We start from the raw sequence: 18,131 nt of genomic DNA, 5'->3' as shown, positions 1-18,131 counted from the left end.
GACATACCCAGTTCCAGCAACCATTCTTTATGATTTATCTTCCAGTCCCCTAATCATCTTCGTTGCTCTTCTCTGCACTCTTTCCAGAGTCTCAACATCTTTTTTACATCATGGTGACCAAAGCTGGATGCAGTATTTCAAGTGTGGCCTTACCAAAGCATTATAAAGTAGTATTAATATTTCACATGATCGTGATTCTATCCCTCTGTTTATGCAGCTTAGAACTGTGTTGGCTTTTTTGGCAGCTGCAGCACAACACTGGTTGTTCCTGGTATTGATGAAAGCAGTAATCCTTTTTTGGGCCAAAGGAAGCTTCAGCTGGACATAAACTGTTTCAACTCCTACCCTCAAAACAACGCTATAGAGCACTGCACACCAGAACTAGACACAAGAACAGTTTTTCCCCGAACTCTGCTAAACAAATAATTCCCTCAACACTGTCAAACTATGTACTAAGTCTGAATTACTATTACTATTAATCCTCCCATCCTTCTTATCACCCATCTCCTCCCACTTATGACTGTATGACTGTAACCTCGTTGCTTGTATCCTAACGATTTTTATTGACTGTTTCCTAGTATGATTTGATTGCTTATTGTACCCTATAACTATTATTAAGTGTTGTACCTAATGATTCTTGACTCTTGATGAATTTATCTTTTCTTTTATGTACACTGAGAGCACCAAGAAAATTCCTTGTATGTCCAATCACACTTGGCCAATAAAGAATTCTATTCTATTCTATTCTATTCTATTCTATTCTATTCTATTCTAATTCTAATTCTAATTCTAATTCTAATTCTACTCACCTAAAGGAGGCTGGAGCATCCCTCCATTTTTTTCACAGTTGCCAATGGGCTGGATTTCTGCAGAATCTACCAGACGCCAGAAGTCGTTCTTGTTGTCACTGCCATCGAGACGTAATCGGAGACGGGCACCTGTCAGCCCCACCACAGTGGCAATACAAGTTGACGTGGTGTTTCTGGGGTCTTGGGCTTCTAACTTCATGCTGATCTTGAATTCATTGCTGGGTGGGGCATAAGACTGAGGAGAACAAGGCTTTTGGTCACACTTTGTCCTTTAGGCAGTTCATTTTATGCTTTCCCCAAACTCCTCTTCCTTCCTCCTCATTCAGAACAGCATTGTTCCTGGCATCTGAACATCAATAAAACTTTTGGGGCTTTGATTAACAATCAGTATGCCAAGAGATATAACAGAATAAGCAATGGGGGAAGAGAGGAAAATCCAACCATGAATGGAAGATTAATTCTCTTCCACTGAAGACATTAAAATCTAAACTTTTCCTCTTCCTTTTGTTCTTCAGTATCGCTTGAGGTAAAACAGACAGAATTTCATACTCCAACCAAACTGTCCCACTTTATTACTACTAAAACAGTTCCATGCTTACCTTCTTCATTAAACACTCCTGAGGTCATGGCAAGCTGCCTTATGCAAGCTGCCTTATGCAGACCATTTACCCAATTCCCATGATATTGCCTATTTGATCCCACTGAATGGAACAAGCGAGGAATTACCCCCAGTGCCTTTACAAGCATATTACATCTGATACTTCCACAGAACTCCAAAGTCTTTGCTTCTTGTACTTTCACTTTGCAAATGATATTAAAACAACGGGCATGCTAAGAATTATACATTGACTTTTTGGGGGGCAATTATTCCCTTTGGTTACTACAGTGCATTCCATCTATGCATAAATGGCTTTTATTTTAAAATTCTAGTCAAAGACAATACCCAGCAGGTCACATCTGAGCTCAGATATTATGACAATGTTAAAAACAAGTAAAAGCAGTGTGGAAAAAGAGGAGAGGGAGAGGTCACAAGTGGGAAGCAATAAGTCAATGAATTCCCTTTTCCTGGAATTATTTTGTAAGGAAAACACAGGAAATGTCTTATCTGGAAGTGCAGGTAGTCCTCAACTTACTACTACTCGTTTAGTGACCATTTGAAGTGACAACAGCACCAAAAAAGTGACTTACAGCTGGTGCTCACACAACCACTGCAGCATCTCCAGAGTCAAAATTTGGGCATGCAGAAACCAGCAAGTATTTACAACGGTTACAGCATTCTGGAGTCATGTAAACGCCACCTGCAATCTTCCCAGCTGGCTTCCAACAAGCAAAGTCAAGGGTGGAAGCTGGATTAATTTAATGATGGCATGATTCACTTAACAGCTGCAGTGATTCACTTAACAGCTGCAGTGATTCACTTAACAATTGTGGCAAAAAATATTGTAAAATTGAGCATGACTCAGCCTTTGGTTAGTAACAGAAATTCTGGTCCCAGTTGTAGTCGTAAGGTGATGACTACCTGTACCCGTAGGTACATACAGCCTATGTTAAATCAGCAATACCTGTGAACTAAGGTTCCTGAGCTATTTCATCAACTCTAGTACTTATAGTGCACCTTTTTTTTTTCAGTTCTGTTCTAGTATAGAATTTACAACCGGGTACCTGCTTTGTTTGTTCTTCTCCCACCAACAGAAGGCAGAGGAGTCTATTCCATACTTGTATATGAGCCGACTAGAAGCAGACCCCTTCATCCCAACTCTTTTAGAACATGGAATGCTCCATTACCTGCTTGAAGCAATGGGCAGGAGCTGGGATGGAACATGTCTCTTTCAAGTATTTATCCCAGGCAAAATGACCTGAAGAGAAGAGGGAGAACAAAGGCTGGCTGTGACAAAAGGTTTGGAGGCAAGTTTGGAAAAGCTGCTCAGTCTTCCATAAGCTTGTTGCCGGGCTGGTTATCCTTTTGGCCTCCTTGCAGAAAAAAAAAAATCAACTCTTTTTCAACAATTCTTGATCTGGATGGAGTCTGAGACATGCTAAATTACCTGGGCATTAGTCACAAAAGGATCAGCACAAGGGGAGAATGTTTAACCTAGCCAAAGCTTAAATCTAATTTAGCTTTTAGTTTATGTGCTGCCCTTATATTATGCTCCAGTTTCATTTTCCCAGGGACACACAGCAGTATATTTATTCTAACAAGTGGATTTTCTTTTGTAATGGAATCAGAGTACAATCACACTTGGCCAATAAAATAATTCTAATTCTGACATGCTTTTATATTCTTCTTCCTTTATTCTTCATAAAATGTTCTCCATGCCTTTGGAATCCCAGTATTATTGCATGTTGTTAAAAATATTGTTGCTTACTTTTTAACATTCTATCTCACTCTTAGCTAACAAGTCTCCCAAAGCAACTTGTAAATATCAGAAGTAAAGGCATTTCTGCCACAAACAGCTTCCTCCTCCAAACAAAGAATTCAAGATGGACTGTTAGGGTTGAATTACCTGTTATGATGTTTGAAATATGGCAATGTAAATGGCAGGCATGAATCAAGTCCCCTTCTCTAATGTGTACTTCAACGTACTGACATTTTACTGTTTTTGTATTATTATAACAAGATTTCCCTTGGCTCATCATTCCCAAGGATATGTTGATAGTACTGGTGTCAGGATATGGGATATCATGAATTCAAGAAGGAGAAGGGAACACTCAAACCTGACATTTTGGCAATATTCTCATGTTATCTAAAACAGGTATTGGCTAGTTTGGATATTTTGTATTTCAGACCATCACGTCAAACCCCAACATGATTTATTTAATGGGGCATAGGTTGTTGTATGGATAATCCTATTATATTTGATTCTTTGATTTACTATGGTGTATAAGCTGAGCCAGTATGAAAAGTCAAACGCTGTACTTTAAACAATATCCATCTCAAGTATAGAACTTCACACTTTAATTACATGACATTTTAATATAGGGGGAAAAAGGTTTTTCAGTTTATAAGAGGATTAACAAAACATCATTTGTTTTTATAGTTTTTCATGCAACAATTAGCTTCGTTACATTTTGATAATCATCCAACTGTTTTCAGTGGCAACCTGCCCTTTTTTCTCTAAGGGCTTGCTCATATTGCCAACTCCATATGGCTCATACTATGGGAATGCAGCAAAATTAACTCAAAAGAAAAGATGCAAACCAACTCACATAAACAGCATACACACACACACACACATATATAACATATACAAGCCAATTAATTAAACATATCCCGTCTAATCATGTCTCCACAGTAAATAAAATAAAAAGGCAATTTTCTTCCCTACTGTTGGTTCCGAATATTAGATATTAGTAGTAAAGGGGTCCTGGCTTAAGGGTTTCAGTTAGACATCATAGGCCAATAGTGATAAAAAAAGCCATCCCTCTAAGAATCCAATCCTCCTTTTGAAGTTATCTGGACTCATGACCACCACTTTATCAAAGTCAACAAGCTGAACAGTACGGCCTGCACAAAAGAAGGTCATCATCAGAAATTTGATAAGAGGGTTACATCCTTCCCATATATAAGCCCTGGAACCTTTAAAAAGCTTGAGCTTGTATGCTTAGAATAGAATAGAATGGGACAGAATAACAGAGTTAGAAGGGACCTTGGAGGTCTTCTAGTCCAACCTTCTGCTTAGGCAGGCATCCCTAAACCACTTCAGACAAATGGTTATCCAATCTCTTCTTAAAAACTTCCAGTGTTGGAGATTTACAACTTTGGAGGCAAGTTGTTCCACTGATTAATTGTTCTCTCAGTCAGGAAATTTCTCTTTAGTTCTAGATTGCTTCTCTCTTTGATTAGTTTCCACCCTTTGCTTCTTGTCCTGCCCTCAGGGGCTTTGGAGAATAGCTTGACTCCCTCTTCTTTGTGGCAGCCCTTGAGATATCAAAACACTGCTGTCATATCACCCCTAGTCCTTCTCTTCACTAGACTAGACATACCCAGTTCCAGCAACCGTTCTTCACATGTTTTAGCCTACAGTCCTCTAACCATCTTTGTTGCTCTTCTCTGCACTCTTCCTTATGCTTATATGCAAACATTGAGTTCTGAGTCCATCGGAGATATTGCACTCATTAGCTATATGTATCCCTTATTGTGGATCACAAACTGCATTTTTGCAAACTGCTTGCCCAGAACAGACGCCTATGATTATGATCTCTTTATCAGTACAGAGACCAAGATTCTTCAAGTAAAAGCATCTGTTCTATAAAGCCTTGGAGGTCTCTGGCATCTTTTCCTGAACTCTTTTAAAAGAGCTAAGGAAAGCCTCTACTTCAGTGGTGGCTAACCTTTTGGGGCTCCTGTGCCAAAAATTGTGCACGCACTTGCATGCTCACACTCGCGTGCCAGCACCCAGAAGGCAATGTGACCCCCCCACACCCCCTACGCATGCGTATGTAATCCCCACCCATTCACCCCCTTACCTGCACTGCGCCTCAAGCTGATTTTCAGTCAGTTTGAGGCCTTTTTCGGCCTCCCAAAGGCTTGAGGAAGGCTTCTGCAGGCCGAAAACTAGCTCCATTTCATCACTCCTGGTATTTTCAGAAAAACAGGAAGTGATGAAACCAGGCTAGTTTTCAGCCTGCAAAGCCTGCTGAAGTCTTCCTCAAGCCTTTGGGAGGCCAAAAAAGGCCTGAAACCGGCTGAAAACCAGCTGTGAGGCGTGTGCATGTCCAGTGAAGTAAGTTTTCCTGCAGCTCGTGTACCAGCACAAATGGCTCTGTGTGCAACCCGTGGCATGCGTGCCATAGGTTCGCCATCATGGCTCTACATGAAACTCTGGAGCTAGAATTCATTTTAATTCATCAAGTGAAGTATAACGCAGTCTTGTGGACACGTTAAATGAGATCATTTCATCTATTTGTCATTCCCTTTTCTTGAACAATTATGTCCTAATTCTCCTGCAAAGAAAACAAGAAAACAGAAGCATCCATACCTTGATACTGAGAAGTGGGTTCAGATAGTCGTCCATACTTGTGCTTTTTGCCATCTTTCCAATCTATTGCTAAGATCATTAAAAGCAAGTAGAAAGAAAATAACCACATATTAATCACGTAACAGTATTACAACTTTTATAGTTATAACAATATTATAACTTGTGACATGCCTTGGGGATTGCAAAGATACTTTGGTTTACTTTAATATAATTTAGATGTGCTTGGAAAGTAGCTATGTCATAACTGTTTAACATTTTGTTTGTTTCATTTGAGTGCCACATCATCTTCTAAAATTCTCAAGGGCTGCCACAAGACAGACATGTCCACGGGTATGTGGATAAATCTTCAGGATGGTGGGACAGAATCATGTCAGAAGTTCCACTCTGTGTGTGTGTATGGGGAGGAGAGAGGGGGGAGAGACAGACAGAGACAGACAGAGACAGAGAGCAAAGGAGGGAGTGAGAAAGAGAGAGAGAGACAGAGAGAAAAGGAGGAAGGGAGGGAGAGAGACAGAGAGATAGAGAAAGAAGGTTGCCATATGGGCTAAAGAGTTTTTGATTGTAATACTGTAGCTGACATTTTGCAAATGTATCCCTTCCCCCCACCCCAACGGGTTTGGGTTAGGCTGCCAAAACCAGGAATCCGCAATCAAATGCCTAGACACCATGGCATCCTTGGTCTAAATAAATAAATAAAAACACACATTCATTCATTCTCAATTAAATGCCAAACGAGACACAATGTTTCACAAGACCTTACAGTGTTTTCATCTGAAAATTCTAATACTCTCTAGACATTGTTTGGGAACTATTGACCTTTTGACTGCAGAAAACTATGGAGAAAAACTGCAGAACTGCCTTTTGACTGCAGAAAACTATGGAGAAAACTATCTCCTGGCTTTCAAAAGATGAAACTGTATTTGCAAGCTGTCACTGACTCCGAGAGAAACAAACCCTGATGAGGACAGATGTTTCAAAGTGAGAAAAGAGAAGCTGCTGCCAAAAAAACCCTGCGACAATGACAACAGCTGTATATACTGTATATCCTCCAAAGGCTTTCGAGAGAGACACGTGCATGGAGAACAAGCTGCCTGGTTAAAAACACAGGTGCTAGTTCTGAACTGTGTTTTACAGTAGTCATAACCAGAGACCACAGCAGCAGTTTCAGCTGAGGATTTGTACTCTGTGAAAACGATAAGAAACTGAGCACGAGGCTTACATCCCATTCGTGGAGGCCTGGTTGTGTCTTAACTAATCAAATAGCATCTTTACTATCCCTGGCTTCTCAGCAGGCTCACCTGGATTGCTCTCTTCCTCCATACGCTCTCATTTTAAGGGGCAAGAGGGAGGGGGGCTACCAATCCTGAGGGAGGAGCCATCAGAGACACCAAAGCAATTCAAAGCAGGAGGAAGGAAAAAGCGGAAAAGCAGCGAGCAGCAGCATAAACCAGGCATGAGAAATGGTTCCAAAAGCTACCCTACTTTCTGTAGTAAATGAAGAGTGACATTAGTGGAGAGCGGAACCCTGTGCTCTTCACTACAATCTCCTCTTATTTTATTCTGGGTAAATTTAGCAGAAAGCTACACAAACAAACAAACAAAATATTGGTTTAATCAGAAATATTTCTTCCCAAAGATGATTAGCTGTGGGGGTAGGAGGAGGCCGCAGCAAAAGAGAGCAGTTAACAAACAGAGTTTTAAGGAAAATCTGTCTGATGTGCATAGGTCACACAACCCAAGCATAATTTCTCTCGGAGAAGAAAAGATTACAGCCTCTAAGAGGAAAGTGCTGTGAGGTAGCCTGGTTGTTGGTTTCATGCTTCATTAAAAGGCAAGGAGGCATCTGCCAACATAGTTCTGGCTTGCACCATGCTGGGATTATAAGCATATGGTGCCAAAGAGGCAGTATAGGCTCAAAAGACCTCCCTTCAGCCCTTTCACAGAATGGCAATCTAGGACTACCTTAAAAATGAGAGGCAAAAGAAAAAGTCACTGATGAGCAAAAAGGTAGGGAGTTTGCAGGGGTGAAATCCAAAAGGCTGTCATTCACTACACACCCTAGGCAAAATAAGTGAATTGTCAGCATCACTAGCAGAGCATTCATTACAACACTGATCTTTAGTACTAGTTACACACATATAGGAGAGGATTACAGTATTTTTTTTAATTCCTGAGAACCAAGTAGAGCAGGGGTGTCAAACTGAAGGCCCGGGGCCTGGATCCGGCCCACAGGGCCACCCTGGAAACAGTGACGACTGGCCCATGGTGTCTCTGCCAGTGAAAACGGGGGCCTTCCTGAGCTCCATTTTCTCTGGCAGAGAGCTCAGGCCACCACAGGTGCCCCCGACATGAATGGTGTCTATCTGGCCACACCCACCCTGGCCACGCCCATTCCGGTATCCATCCCGTTTCCCGCCCCCGAGGTCAAACCCAACTCTGATGCAGTCCTCAATGAAATTCAGTTTGACACCCCTGCACTAGAGAACCACGGTGAGAAAGACTGCAGGATTAGACAGACCTGATTTGATCTAGAGAAGGGCCATGTTCTTATCAAAAGGGTTTTCACCATAAAGGTAAAATCTTATACAGTTTTACTTAGAGCAGCTCCTTGCCTTTAATGAGGCCAAAATATATATATTTATTGCAGGAATTAGGTTTGTCTAAGAGAGTCTCAGCATGTACGCAATAGAGGTAAAAAGGATGAAACAACAACTCAACAAAAGGCATGAAAGGAGAAAGGGATAAAAATCAACTTGAAGTGGTCTTCTAGCTTGCTGGTATTTAAAGTAACCCAATGTCCTTCTTGTCTGGATGTTTGCTTAAGAGCATACACTCCCTTCACCAATGGCCTTATTAATATGTCATTTCATCGAAGTGATTAACAAACAGAATGTCATGACTTACCTTTCTGAGGGCTTGGCTTCCGCATTATATTGCCTGATGCAGGGCCTCCCTCTGCAACTGGCTTAGGTTTACTAATCTGAAGAGGACTGGAAGTAAAAAGAACACACACACAAAACTGTCTTGAGAAGTGGTCAAGAATTTTAAGAAAGCCTACTGCAAATCAAGTTCTCTTTAATTCCAAACTTCAAACCAAATATTCTTTGCAAACATCTGTATTTTAGCTCCAGGGCTTATGAATGAAATCAATTATTTGTAACCATTCCATTCTGTTTTTTTGAAGTGTTTTTTTTTTGTAGGGGATAACTGTCTTCGCTGCTTTGATATTGTACTCCCTTTGAAGGAACAGGTTTATCATTCATAGATTTCTGTTTTTTTTAAAAAAAATAAATCTTTTTTTTCTTGATTTGTCAAGTGGCAACTATGGCTGAGAATCCTATTTGTCAGCCTCATAGTATATGCAATCTATGATTTCACCAGAAGCCAACAGGTGACTTATCAGTCAGACTTCCAGACTAGACTATGGTAAAGCAGACTATGTATAACCTCAACTCTAAAATGCCCTTTAACCTGAAATGAACATGTTTGGATGTCTTATGCAAAAATCAGATACTTTTGTTTTGATGTATAACATCCTAATTTGATGATTATGTTTTAATGTATACTTTTCAAATTCTTGCAACTCAATTAGATTTTCCTTTATATGACTTTAAGGATCAAAACAGAATCCTTTTATTCTGTTACCAAGAATATGCTCCCTAAGTTCAAAATACTTTTTTTTTTGGAGCACATGTGTCCAAGAAGATCCTATTAAAAATCTTTTGGAAAATAACCAGGATTTATATGTAGCACTATCCCATAGTCCCAGGAACTTCAGGGAATGTCCAGCAAGCCTTTCTTCCGAGTTGCTCCCATGCAGACTTCTTCCTGATGACTGGCCTCCTCTTAAAATTGCAAAATAACAAGGAAAACTGGAAGGCTAGTACAGGCCAAAACACTTCTGGCAAGCAGCCCGGTCAAGCCTGGAGCTAACAGACATGCCACGAGGCAGGGAGCAAATGCAATTTTCCTGGCTACTAAAAGTCTCTTGGCTATATCTTCTGCAAGGACAGAGAGAGGGGGACCCGTTGGGGAGATGGCAAGAAGGATCTTTGTCAGCAGAAGAGGGCTATACATTCTAAGAAAGGAAAACAAGTTTGGCTCCTTTCTCACTGTTGATGTTAAAGAATCAGATCACGGGCAAGATTCAGGACTAATGAGCTTTAATAAATTCCACTACAGCAATTATTGTGTGCACTTGGAAAGACCATCTCTCTGATCCTCTCTTCTCTCACTGTCAATTACCAACACCACATTAGGAGAAGCCCTGCTTTATGCCTGCTCACAACTTGCTCAATGGGGCAGCAACGAACAGTTCCAGCAATTCATTAATCAGTACAGTTCCCTAGATACAGTTATCACAAAGAACTAGGAGCCTCCTGTAATTTCTGGTGCAGAGTCAGATGCTCCAATAGTAGAGAAGCTGAGTGTGTGTGTGTGTGTGTGTGTGTGTGTGTGTACACATATTATTATTCTGAATGGTGGAAGACTAACATACTCACAGGGTCACGAAGGCCTATCAGCGTTGGAGGGTGAGGGGAACCACACAGCATGAAGAGATTCCTGGACTGCTTTGCTCTTGTAGACACAAGAGCAAAACAGAGCAGGAGCCAACTTTTTGAAAAAGTACAGCAGGAGAGAGAGAGGGAGGGAGGGACACACACACACACACACACACACACACACACACACTGACTAACCTCCAAGAGAGAATTCAATTTATTCCGATCACTAGAAGACACTACAGTTGTTAACCATTTTCAGATTAGAAATAGCCAGGGAAGTGAAAACTGAATTCTAATTAAACGCTCCCTTGTCTGCATATATTCTTGCAGATCAAGGATAGAAATGGTATGTGTGTAAAACACATCTTAAAAAGTTTGCCTTGTTCTGAGAAGAAGAAAAAAGCATTTTCTTCATGCCTGAATATCAAATACTCATTAAAAGTTCTAAGAATTTGTAAAAATATCTATATTTTGCTGAGCATTAGAAGAATCAAGGGAGAATGAACCCATTACTTCATTTGGACATTTTATATATATATATACATATACATATACATATACATATACATATATATAAATAAAATATATAAATAAATAATTTTTATATATATATAAAAAGTGATGGACCTCCCAAGATATTTCATCTCTAAATTTTACAGAAAGCAGAACGATTTTGCAACATCTAAAGCATCTCAGGAAAATCCATCAAAATATATATATACCAACCAGATATGCAGCCTTCAGCAACATTGCAAATGGCCAGTCTTAGGAGAGGAAGCCACACCCACTTCCTGTGACATGGAGACACAAAAGGGAAAGATACTTCACAATTAATGGGAAAGTGTTAAGTCTCATGTTTAGCAATTCAATTTATTCTCCTTTTCACTTTGCTTTCTGGATAAGAAAGCATCTTTGGAAGCCCCGAGTACTGAATCCTAAATCATGACCATCATTTCAACTATTGTCTATCCACTGCAGAATGAAGGCCTCTTCTGTGTGTGTCCAATCAATATAGTCCTGAGCTTTCCTTTGCCAATTGGACACACAATACTTGCTGATGTTGTTGATCCATCTTGTTTTAGGTCTCTTGTGTATGCTTTTTATCCATTCTATGACTGCCTTGGTCCACCTGCCCTCAGTTCTTCTTACTATGTGACCAGTCCATTTCCATTTCCATTCTTTTACTCTCTTGATGATATCATATACTTTTGTTTGTCCTCTAATCCATGTGCAGGTCTTTCTATCTTGTCTTGTAATGCTGAGCATGTATCTTTCCTATGGTATAAATACTGGGTTTGCAACGTTGAATCTTCCCTCTGGCTCTGCAGACTATCAGCGAAGCCACTGGAAGGCACAGAAGCATCTATTGTATATTAAAGTGAGATGTTTAAATATCTTGGGAGCTAGCTCATGGCTTATATGTAATCTCCACATACACATAGCCAGCCCCCCTGCCTTTTCTCTTATTGTGAATAGTTTGGAGATCATTCTTTTCCAGAAAGAATTTAATTCCCACCCCTAGCCCATTTCCCAATGCAACAGCTAGAGGTTATTTTTTAAAAACATCAATCACACGTTATCTCAAGCTATGTGACAAATGTTACATCTAACTTGGCTTAAACTGAGCACCTTTAAGTGCCACTTAATCAAGGTAGGATTCTTAGAGGTCATTCAAATAATGTTTCAACTATTTATGAATGCAAGAACATAAAACAGGAGATGGGGGAAAAATGCCAGACTTCTGGTGGATCTAATCCAGCTTTCTTTTTTGCATAGGAGACTGTCCAAATCTTCTTTGCTGTTTTCCTCACCAACCAGTGCAGAACCCATTAATGATTACAGCCAACAACCATAGACAATCCCGTCTCTGTGGATCTTTTTTTTAGAAGCAAGCCTCATTTGCCATGACTTACATTTATTGAATAATGCATTGTACAAAAAGGTAGTTTTGCTTGTCTTAAAAATTACTGTTTACTTGGTGACTAGTAGTTCTTTACTTAAAAAAAAAGCTTCCAGTTTACTTGGTGACTAGTAGTTCTTATATTATGAGAAAGAAAGGGAATTTTCTCTCTAGTAAGTTTCTGCAGCATGCTTATAATTGTGTACATTAAAGATGGACAATCTTGACTTCCAAGATTTTTTTGAATACACTTTCCATAATTTAACCATTTGCCAGATTGCTGTGGAAGTTCAATCCCAAAACCTCTGGAGAATGGTATACACAGGTGACAATTTTGCAATACTGCAATGTTCCCTGGTAGTGTTTCAGATTTAAACTCCCCACAAAGCCCATTCCAAGTAAATTTGAGCACTCACAGCCTTATATTAAAGACAGTTATTACTTTTGGGACAAGTAAACTATTTTGTGAGCTTAATTCCAAGAACAAAACAATCAGAATTGACACAAATCTACAGAATCACCTCAAGTCTAAACTAAATGCTAGAAACAGATACCTCAGCATTGTTTCGTTTAATCCAGGGATAAACTTTTATCTCTCTTTCCAATGTGAAATTAAATTATATAAGACGCAAGAGGCATTATAATAGCAAGGGCTTTAGGTAGTTTTATTTCAGCAAATGTAACCACAGCTACCTTCCAATATTTGGGCTCAGAAGGTAAGTCTTCCATCTCAGCATCTGTATCTTGTTCAAGATTTGCTTTTTCTTTTGAAAAATAAACCACAACTGAAAATCACAGCTTTTCTTGATGAAAAGATAGGGTTTCCATTGTCTTCTTTAAACTGCCCTTTCTTAAAGCAATTTCATTTTGAACTGTGCTTAGTGGTCTGGAAAACAAATTGTTCATTTTCTTCTTTCACAGCGTGATAGACGGAGTTCCACATTTTTTTTTTAAATCTCTCCTTATGGAATTTAAGGCAACCTACATAAGGTTTTCAGATAACCTCCCATTTATTTGCCAACCAGATTAAAACCTCTTATCTTCAGCAAGGCAGCTGCATCGGGTACCTCCAAACAATTCATAATTTTAAAAAATTCTATTTAGAGTGAGTGAAAAAAGCCGAGGGAAGATTTTGAGGAAAAAAATAGCCAGGCAAGGGAAAAGAGGATTTCTTCTTTATGCAAAATTTGAGAAATTTCATTATATCTTTTTTATAGATACATTTGGCACTTTAACTATATATTCACTGTGCATCACTAAATCAGAAAAAGGTTCAGTCATGCAATAGCATTTCAGCTTTATGCATCTGAACTACAAAATGGATGATTGTCCATCCAATTGTATGGTCTTCATTTCAGTAATATGGAATTGTCTGAGGAAAAATAGCTACCCCTTTAGGCCTCTTCTAATATTTATGTTTAGCCAACACCAATCCTTTTGTTGATAGATTACATGTACCCTGTTCTTGACAGGTAACCCAAATTTACAGTTGAATGAATAACCATCAAGACAGAGCAAATTAAAGGCCAAGCAGGTTTTAAAAATCAAAGGGACTATTAAATCTAGTCTATCAAGGGAATATACCACAGACCACTGTAATAAAGCTCTTTACCATAGACATACCCCAGACTTAAAATAGCTTTTGAAAAGTAAGGTCCCTTTCTATGTGGCTGAATTTAGAAACTTTATTTTGTATATCAATCTATTTCTAAAACAAAATACTGGCATTGATCAGTGATATTTTTGGTTGAAGTTCAAACATGTAAGCCACATTTAAAATTAAGCATCAGAAAAAAACATAATTTAAATTTCAAAAAGTAACCGTGATATGGGCACCAAAACTGTAACAACAGCATGCTTGCATGACAATCCGAAACATATGCACATACATCTGTAAACAAAATTGCTGAGTTCATACAACACATTTAAACAATTCTGTTCCAAACTAGCGCCTGGATTCATACAGCATGCTAAGCTTGGCTGCCTGTAATACTGATTAGTTTTCTGTAGATTAGTGTGTTTTGTTAACCCAGACCATTTGGTTAGTGGACAGTTGAAAATATTATGCAAAGCCATAAAATGGATTATCCTGTTTGTGAAGTAGCCAATTCAAGTTAAATCTGCAGAAGTGTATATGTGTGTGTGTGTGTGTGTGTGTGTGTGTGTGTGTGTGTGTGTGTGAGAGAGAGAGAGAGAGAGAGAGAGAGAGAGAGAGAGAGAGAGAGAGAGAAACTATTTATTTCAGTAAGTAGAATTGTTACTGTATCATTATTATTACATTTATTATGGCTGCCCACTGGAGACAATTCTGGGTGGCTTACAGTTGCCAAATGCCTCCCAAGAGGGAGACAATTTACCTAATAATAAAGTTGGATTTTTTTTTTTTAAAGAACCAAGTTAAAAAAATCATATATGCTCTATTTATACTTAGGATTTCTTTTTAGTCTGAAGCCAGCTTTCCATCATTTTAATCACAAGAAAGAAAGCCCAAAGCACCCATCTCACTATCCCAAATTGTTTTGGGGGAAAAACATCAAACAATTACTTAGGGAAGGTTTCTGATGAATCAGTGAGTAGTATTCCAGAGCCGAGTAGAGGACAAGAGAGGAACCAGAGGAAATCCTTATCAAGGAGGAACAAATCAGAAGCGGGAGGGGGAAGGATTCAAGGAATCTATTAGGAAGAGACAAATGGTCTTTAACTCCTGATTTCTGCAGCAGACAGAAAAGTGACCCCAGGAAGCCATGAAAAAGCTCCATGAAAAACAACTCCCCCCTGTCCTGCTCTCATGTCAGCCTCCCCTCCTCCCCCTGCTTTCCTGCTGCCCCTCACCCTGCGGACTCCATTTAGCAACCCTGGTCCACAGCTCCCCCCTGACTCCCCCCACCTCACAACCAGGCTCCTTTTCAAGACCCCTAAACCATCCTCCCCAAATTGCATCGCAGGACAGCCCCTTCCCACGTGCCTCCATTTGGAGGGGCCTCCAGGATGGGGCTGCCCCTTCAGACCCTCTCTGGGGTCTCCTTTGGAGAGCCTTCTCGTCTCCCCCTCCCTCCCTCCCCCCAGGAAAGGAGGCCATGGTGCCTCAGGCCGGAGGATGCTCCACAGAAGGCCAGGCGAGGAGGAAAGGCTCGGCTTCCTCCAAGACGAGGCGAAGGAGACAGACCAGACCCCACCCCGCCCGAGGAAGCGAGGGGCTGCCCCCGAGGAAGGGGCGCCCCCATCCCCTCACAACACACACACACACACACCACCCCATCTCTCAAGGGAGGGAAGCGCCCACCCCGTAGGCCCGTGCGCGGCGAAGGAGCCAAGCCCGCCGAAGAGAGAGCGGGCCGGCCGCTGTCACTCAGCCAGGATGGCCCGGGCTGCCCCAGGAGGGCCGGGCCTACGCGGGCGGAGGCGTCCCGTACCCGCCAGGCCTCCCCGCCCCCTGAGCTCGTCCTTCCCCCGCGCGGCGGCCTTCCCGCCCGCGGGCTCACCTGCGGCCGAGCGCCGGGCTGCTTCAGTCCCTCGCCGCCGTTATCGCCGTCGCCGCCGCCATGTTCCGAAGCGCAGGGAGGTGGGGAAGGGGAGGGACGGGGAAGGAAGCCTCCTGCCCGTCCCGACGCCGCCCCCTGCCGCCTGAGGAGGCGCTGGGGAGGCCGGCCTGAGGGATGTCAGGCCCGGGCCGCGGCGGGGCAGGCAAGCTCCGACAAGGGCCCGAACGGCCAAGCGGGATGGTCTCGTTTCCCCGTTCCTCTCGCTTTGGAAGAGCGAAAAGAGCGACCCGGGACTGGCTGCCCCGCTATTGTTCGCGGAGGCTCGGGAGAAGGCCGGGCCCCTTCTCGTTTGGGTCCCCCTTTTTTATTGTAATGTTATAAATCTCGATCCAAATGCAGATTTCAGCGCAGGATTGTGTATGTATATTTATATATATAAAATATATGAGAGAGAGAGAGTATGTGTGTGTCTGTGTGTAATACACACACACACATATCAGAGAGAGAGAGAGTGAGTGGGTTCTTTCCCCTTCCTCTTACTGTAACATTATAACTCTGTAATTGGATATTTCAGAGGAGATTTCAGTGCAAGAATATTTTAAGTTTAGGAGGGTTTTTTAAAAAAAATTGTAATGTTTATAAGGTTGATCCATTGCATTGCTTTAACGAAGGTTTCGATGCAGTAATATTTAAATTTGGCCTGGTCCCCCTCTTTTACTGAAATGTTATGCAGTGAATCTTGATCCATTGTATTATTTCAGGGCAGATTTTAACATTTAGGTTTGGTGATGTTTACCCCTTCCCTTTTTTATGTTATATAAATTGAGGTGTTATAAATCTCAATTCATTGTATTATTTCAGTACAGATTTCAGTCCAGGTATATTTACATTTGGTGGATTTGGGGTGGGGGGTGGGGGGAAGGGGAAGATCTGTAGATAGACTTCAATCTTGTATCTGTTGCCTTCCCTGTGTTTTCCCTGAACATACTTAAAACACCTTCCTCCTCCTTTTCCCCCCACAACAATAACCCTGTGAGGTGAGCTGGGCTGAGAGAGTGTGACTGGCCCAAAGTCACCCAACCTGCTTTCATGTCTAAGGCTAGACTAGAATTCACCGTCTCCCGGTTTCTTGCCTGGTGCCTTCATCACGAGACCTATGATGAGCCTAACATAAATTTGGGTCATCCCTGTCCATGATGGGTGGTCCAGAATCAGCTAAGGATGCTTGTATATGTACTGTACATCAACATGAATATAGGTGATCCTTCCATTAGCGGTATTCTGAATCGGTAGAATCAATGAGTTGCAAGAGTGACTGGCATCAAATTTTAGCCTTTATGTCTGCACATTGGGCTTTGAAAGGCCCTTTCTCCCAGGATTATGGTATCATTCCCTGCCCCAAGCTCATAGAGAAGACCTCAGGAAGTTCAACCCTCTGTTCAGTGCATGACCTGCTCAAGTTACTGAATACAGAACAAAAGATGGATGGTTTTGCTCTCTGGGAATTTGAAGAAAAAGTAATAGTTTTAAAACGGTTATATTTTTACTAAGTGGTGATTATAACATTGTCTTGGCAATAACTGACCTACTTGAGAGATGTTTGAAGTATTGATGTTAAAAATAAATCAATATTTCATATAGGGAAAATGCCTACATTGCTACATAACTGAAATAAACTTTACATGTGATTAGGGGAGAACATGATTAATTTATTGAATGATTAGATTTATATGCTGCCTTTCACGAGCTCAAGGCAGCATACATAGCACTTCCTCCTTACTTTCCTGTGAAGTAAATTGGGCTGAGAGAGAATAACTGGTCCAAAGTAAAAACTATAGTATATAGAAAACCAGTTCTATACCCGTGCTTCACTACAAAACTATGTGATATATAGTTTTGGGTGAGGGAAAAAAAAGGGAGGGGAAATTGTGCCTCTGCCTACCAGCATCCACTGGTATTCATCTGGCTAGCATCCTGTCAGTGTGTGAGAGAGTTGAGGGCTGTTTGGAAACTGAAACATGGAAACTGAAACAGTATTTGCTGTGTGAGCAAGAAGGAGATGGCAAGGAGCCTGGGTGTGGTTTAGCTCAACTGTTCTGTACTAAAGCTGCTTGGTGCTGTGAAAGCTGCTTGGTGCTGCTTGTATTTTGCATTTGGAACAGATTTCTTTTCAGGTGGGGAGGGGGAGTAGAACTCCTTAGCATTAGAGCATGTTAATAATAATATATGAAATACTAATGCTCTGATGGTCATTTTGAAAAATCCTTTCTTATTGAAGAAAGAAGAACCAAGAGGAACACATGTGCAAATTTCAAGTCTGTGGGCTTTATGGTTCTGGAGATTTTGTGATGACGTATGACTGGTATTTCGCTATATATGTGTGTGTGTGTGTGTGTGTGTGTGTGTGTGTGTGTATGTATTCTTAAGCTTTCGCGGGTACTTACATGTATGGTATT

The 18,131-nt window shown here is 41.0% G+C and overlaps 1 protein-coding gene across 16 annotated transcripts in view; it reads right to left on the bottom strand.

Annotated features, from left to right (window-relative positions):
- Nucleotides 1-15,786, bottom strand: part of SCMH1 (Scm polycomb group protein homolog 1) — a 41,959-nt gene extending 26,173 nt beyond the window's left edge. For 9 of the 16 annotated variants that reach the window (XM_087970828.1, XM_087970833.1, XM_087970831.1 and 6 more), the window contains exons 1-6: nt 15,676-15,786; nt 11,020-11,084; nt 8,693-8,778; nt 5,789-5,857; nt 2,595-2,665; nt 810-1,044 (exon numbers count right to left, since the gene is read on the bottom strand). In XM_087970828.1, the coding sequence (XP_087826954.1) occupies nt 810-1,044; nt 2,595-2,665; nt 5,789-5,857; nt 8,693-8,717 (400 nt within the window). In that variant the 5' untranslated portion in view covers nt 8,718-8,778; nt 11,020-11,084; nt 15,676-15,786. Of the gene's footprint in view, nt 1-809; nt 1,045-2,471; nt 2,666-5,788; nt 5,858-8,692; nt 8,779-11,019; nt 11,085-15,675 lie in introns of those variants that run through there. The other 7 variants (XM_087970839.1, XM_026679451.2, XM_087970841.1 and 4 more) reach the window with 4 other exon arrangements.
- Between the last annotated feature and the right edge of the window lie 2,345 nt (nt 15,787-18,131).

This window comes from Notechis scutatus, chromosome 8 (genome assembly GCF_049901735.1).
Source record: "Notechis scutatus isolate UNSWTSFEM ecotype Mainland chromosome 8, rNotScu1.2, whole genome shotgun sequence".
NCBI classification, from domain to species: Eukaryota; Metazoa; Chordata; class Lepidosauria; order Squamata; family Elapidae; genus Notechis; species Notechis scutatus.
The sequence above is the reverse complement of the archived record's forward strand: the minus strand, read 5'-3'. Positions and strand labels throughout refer to the sequence as shown.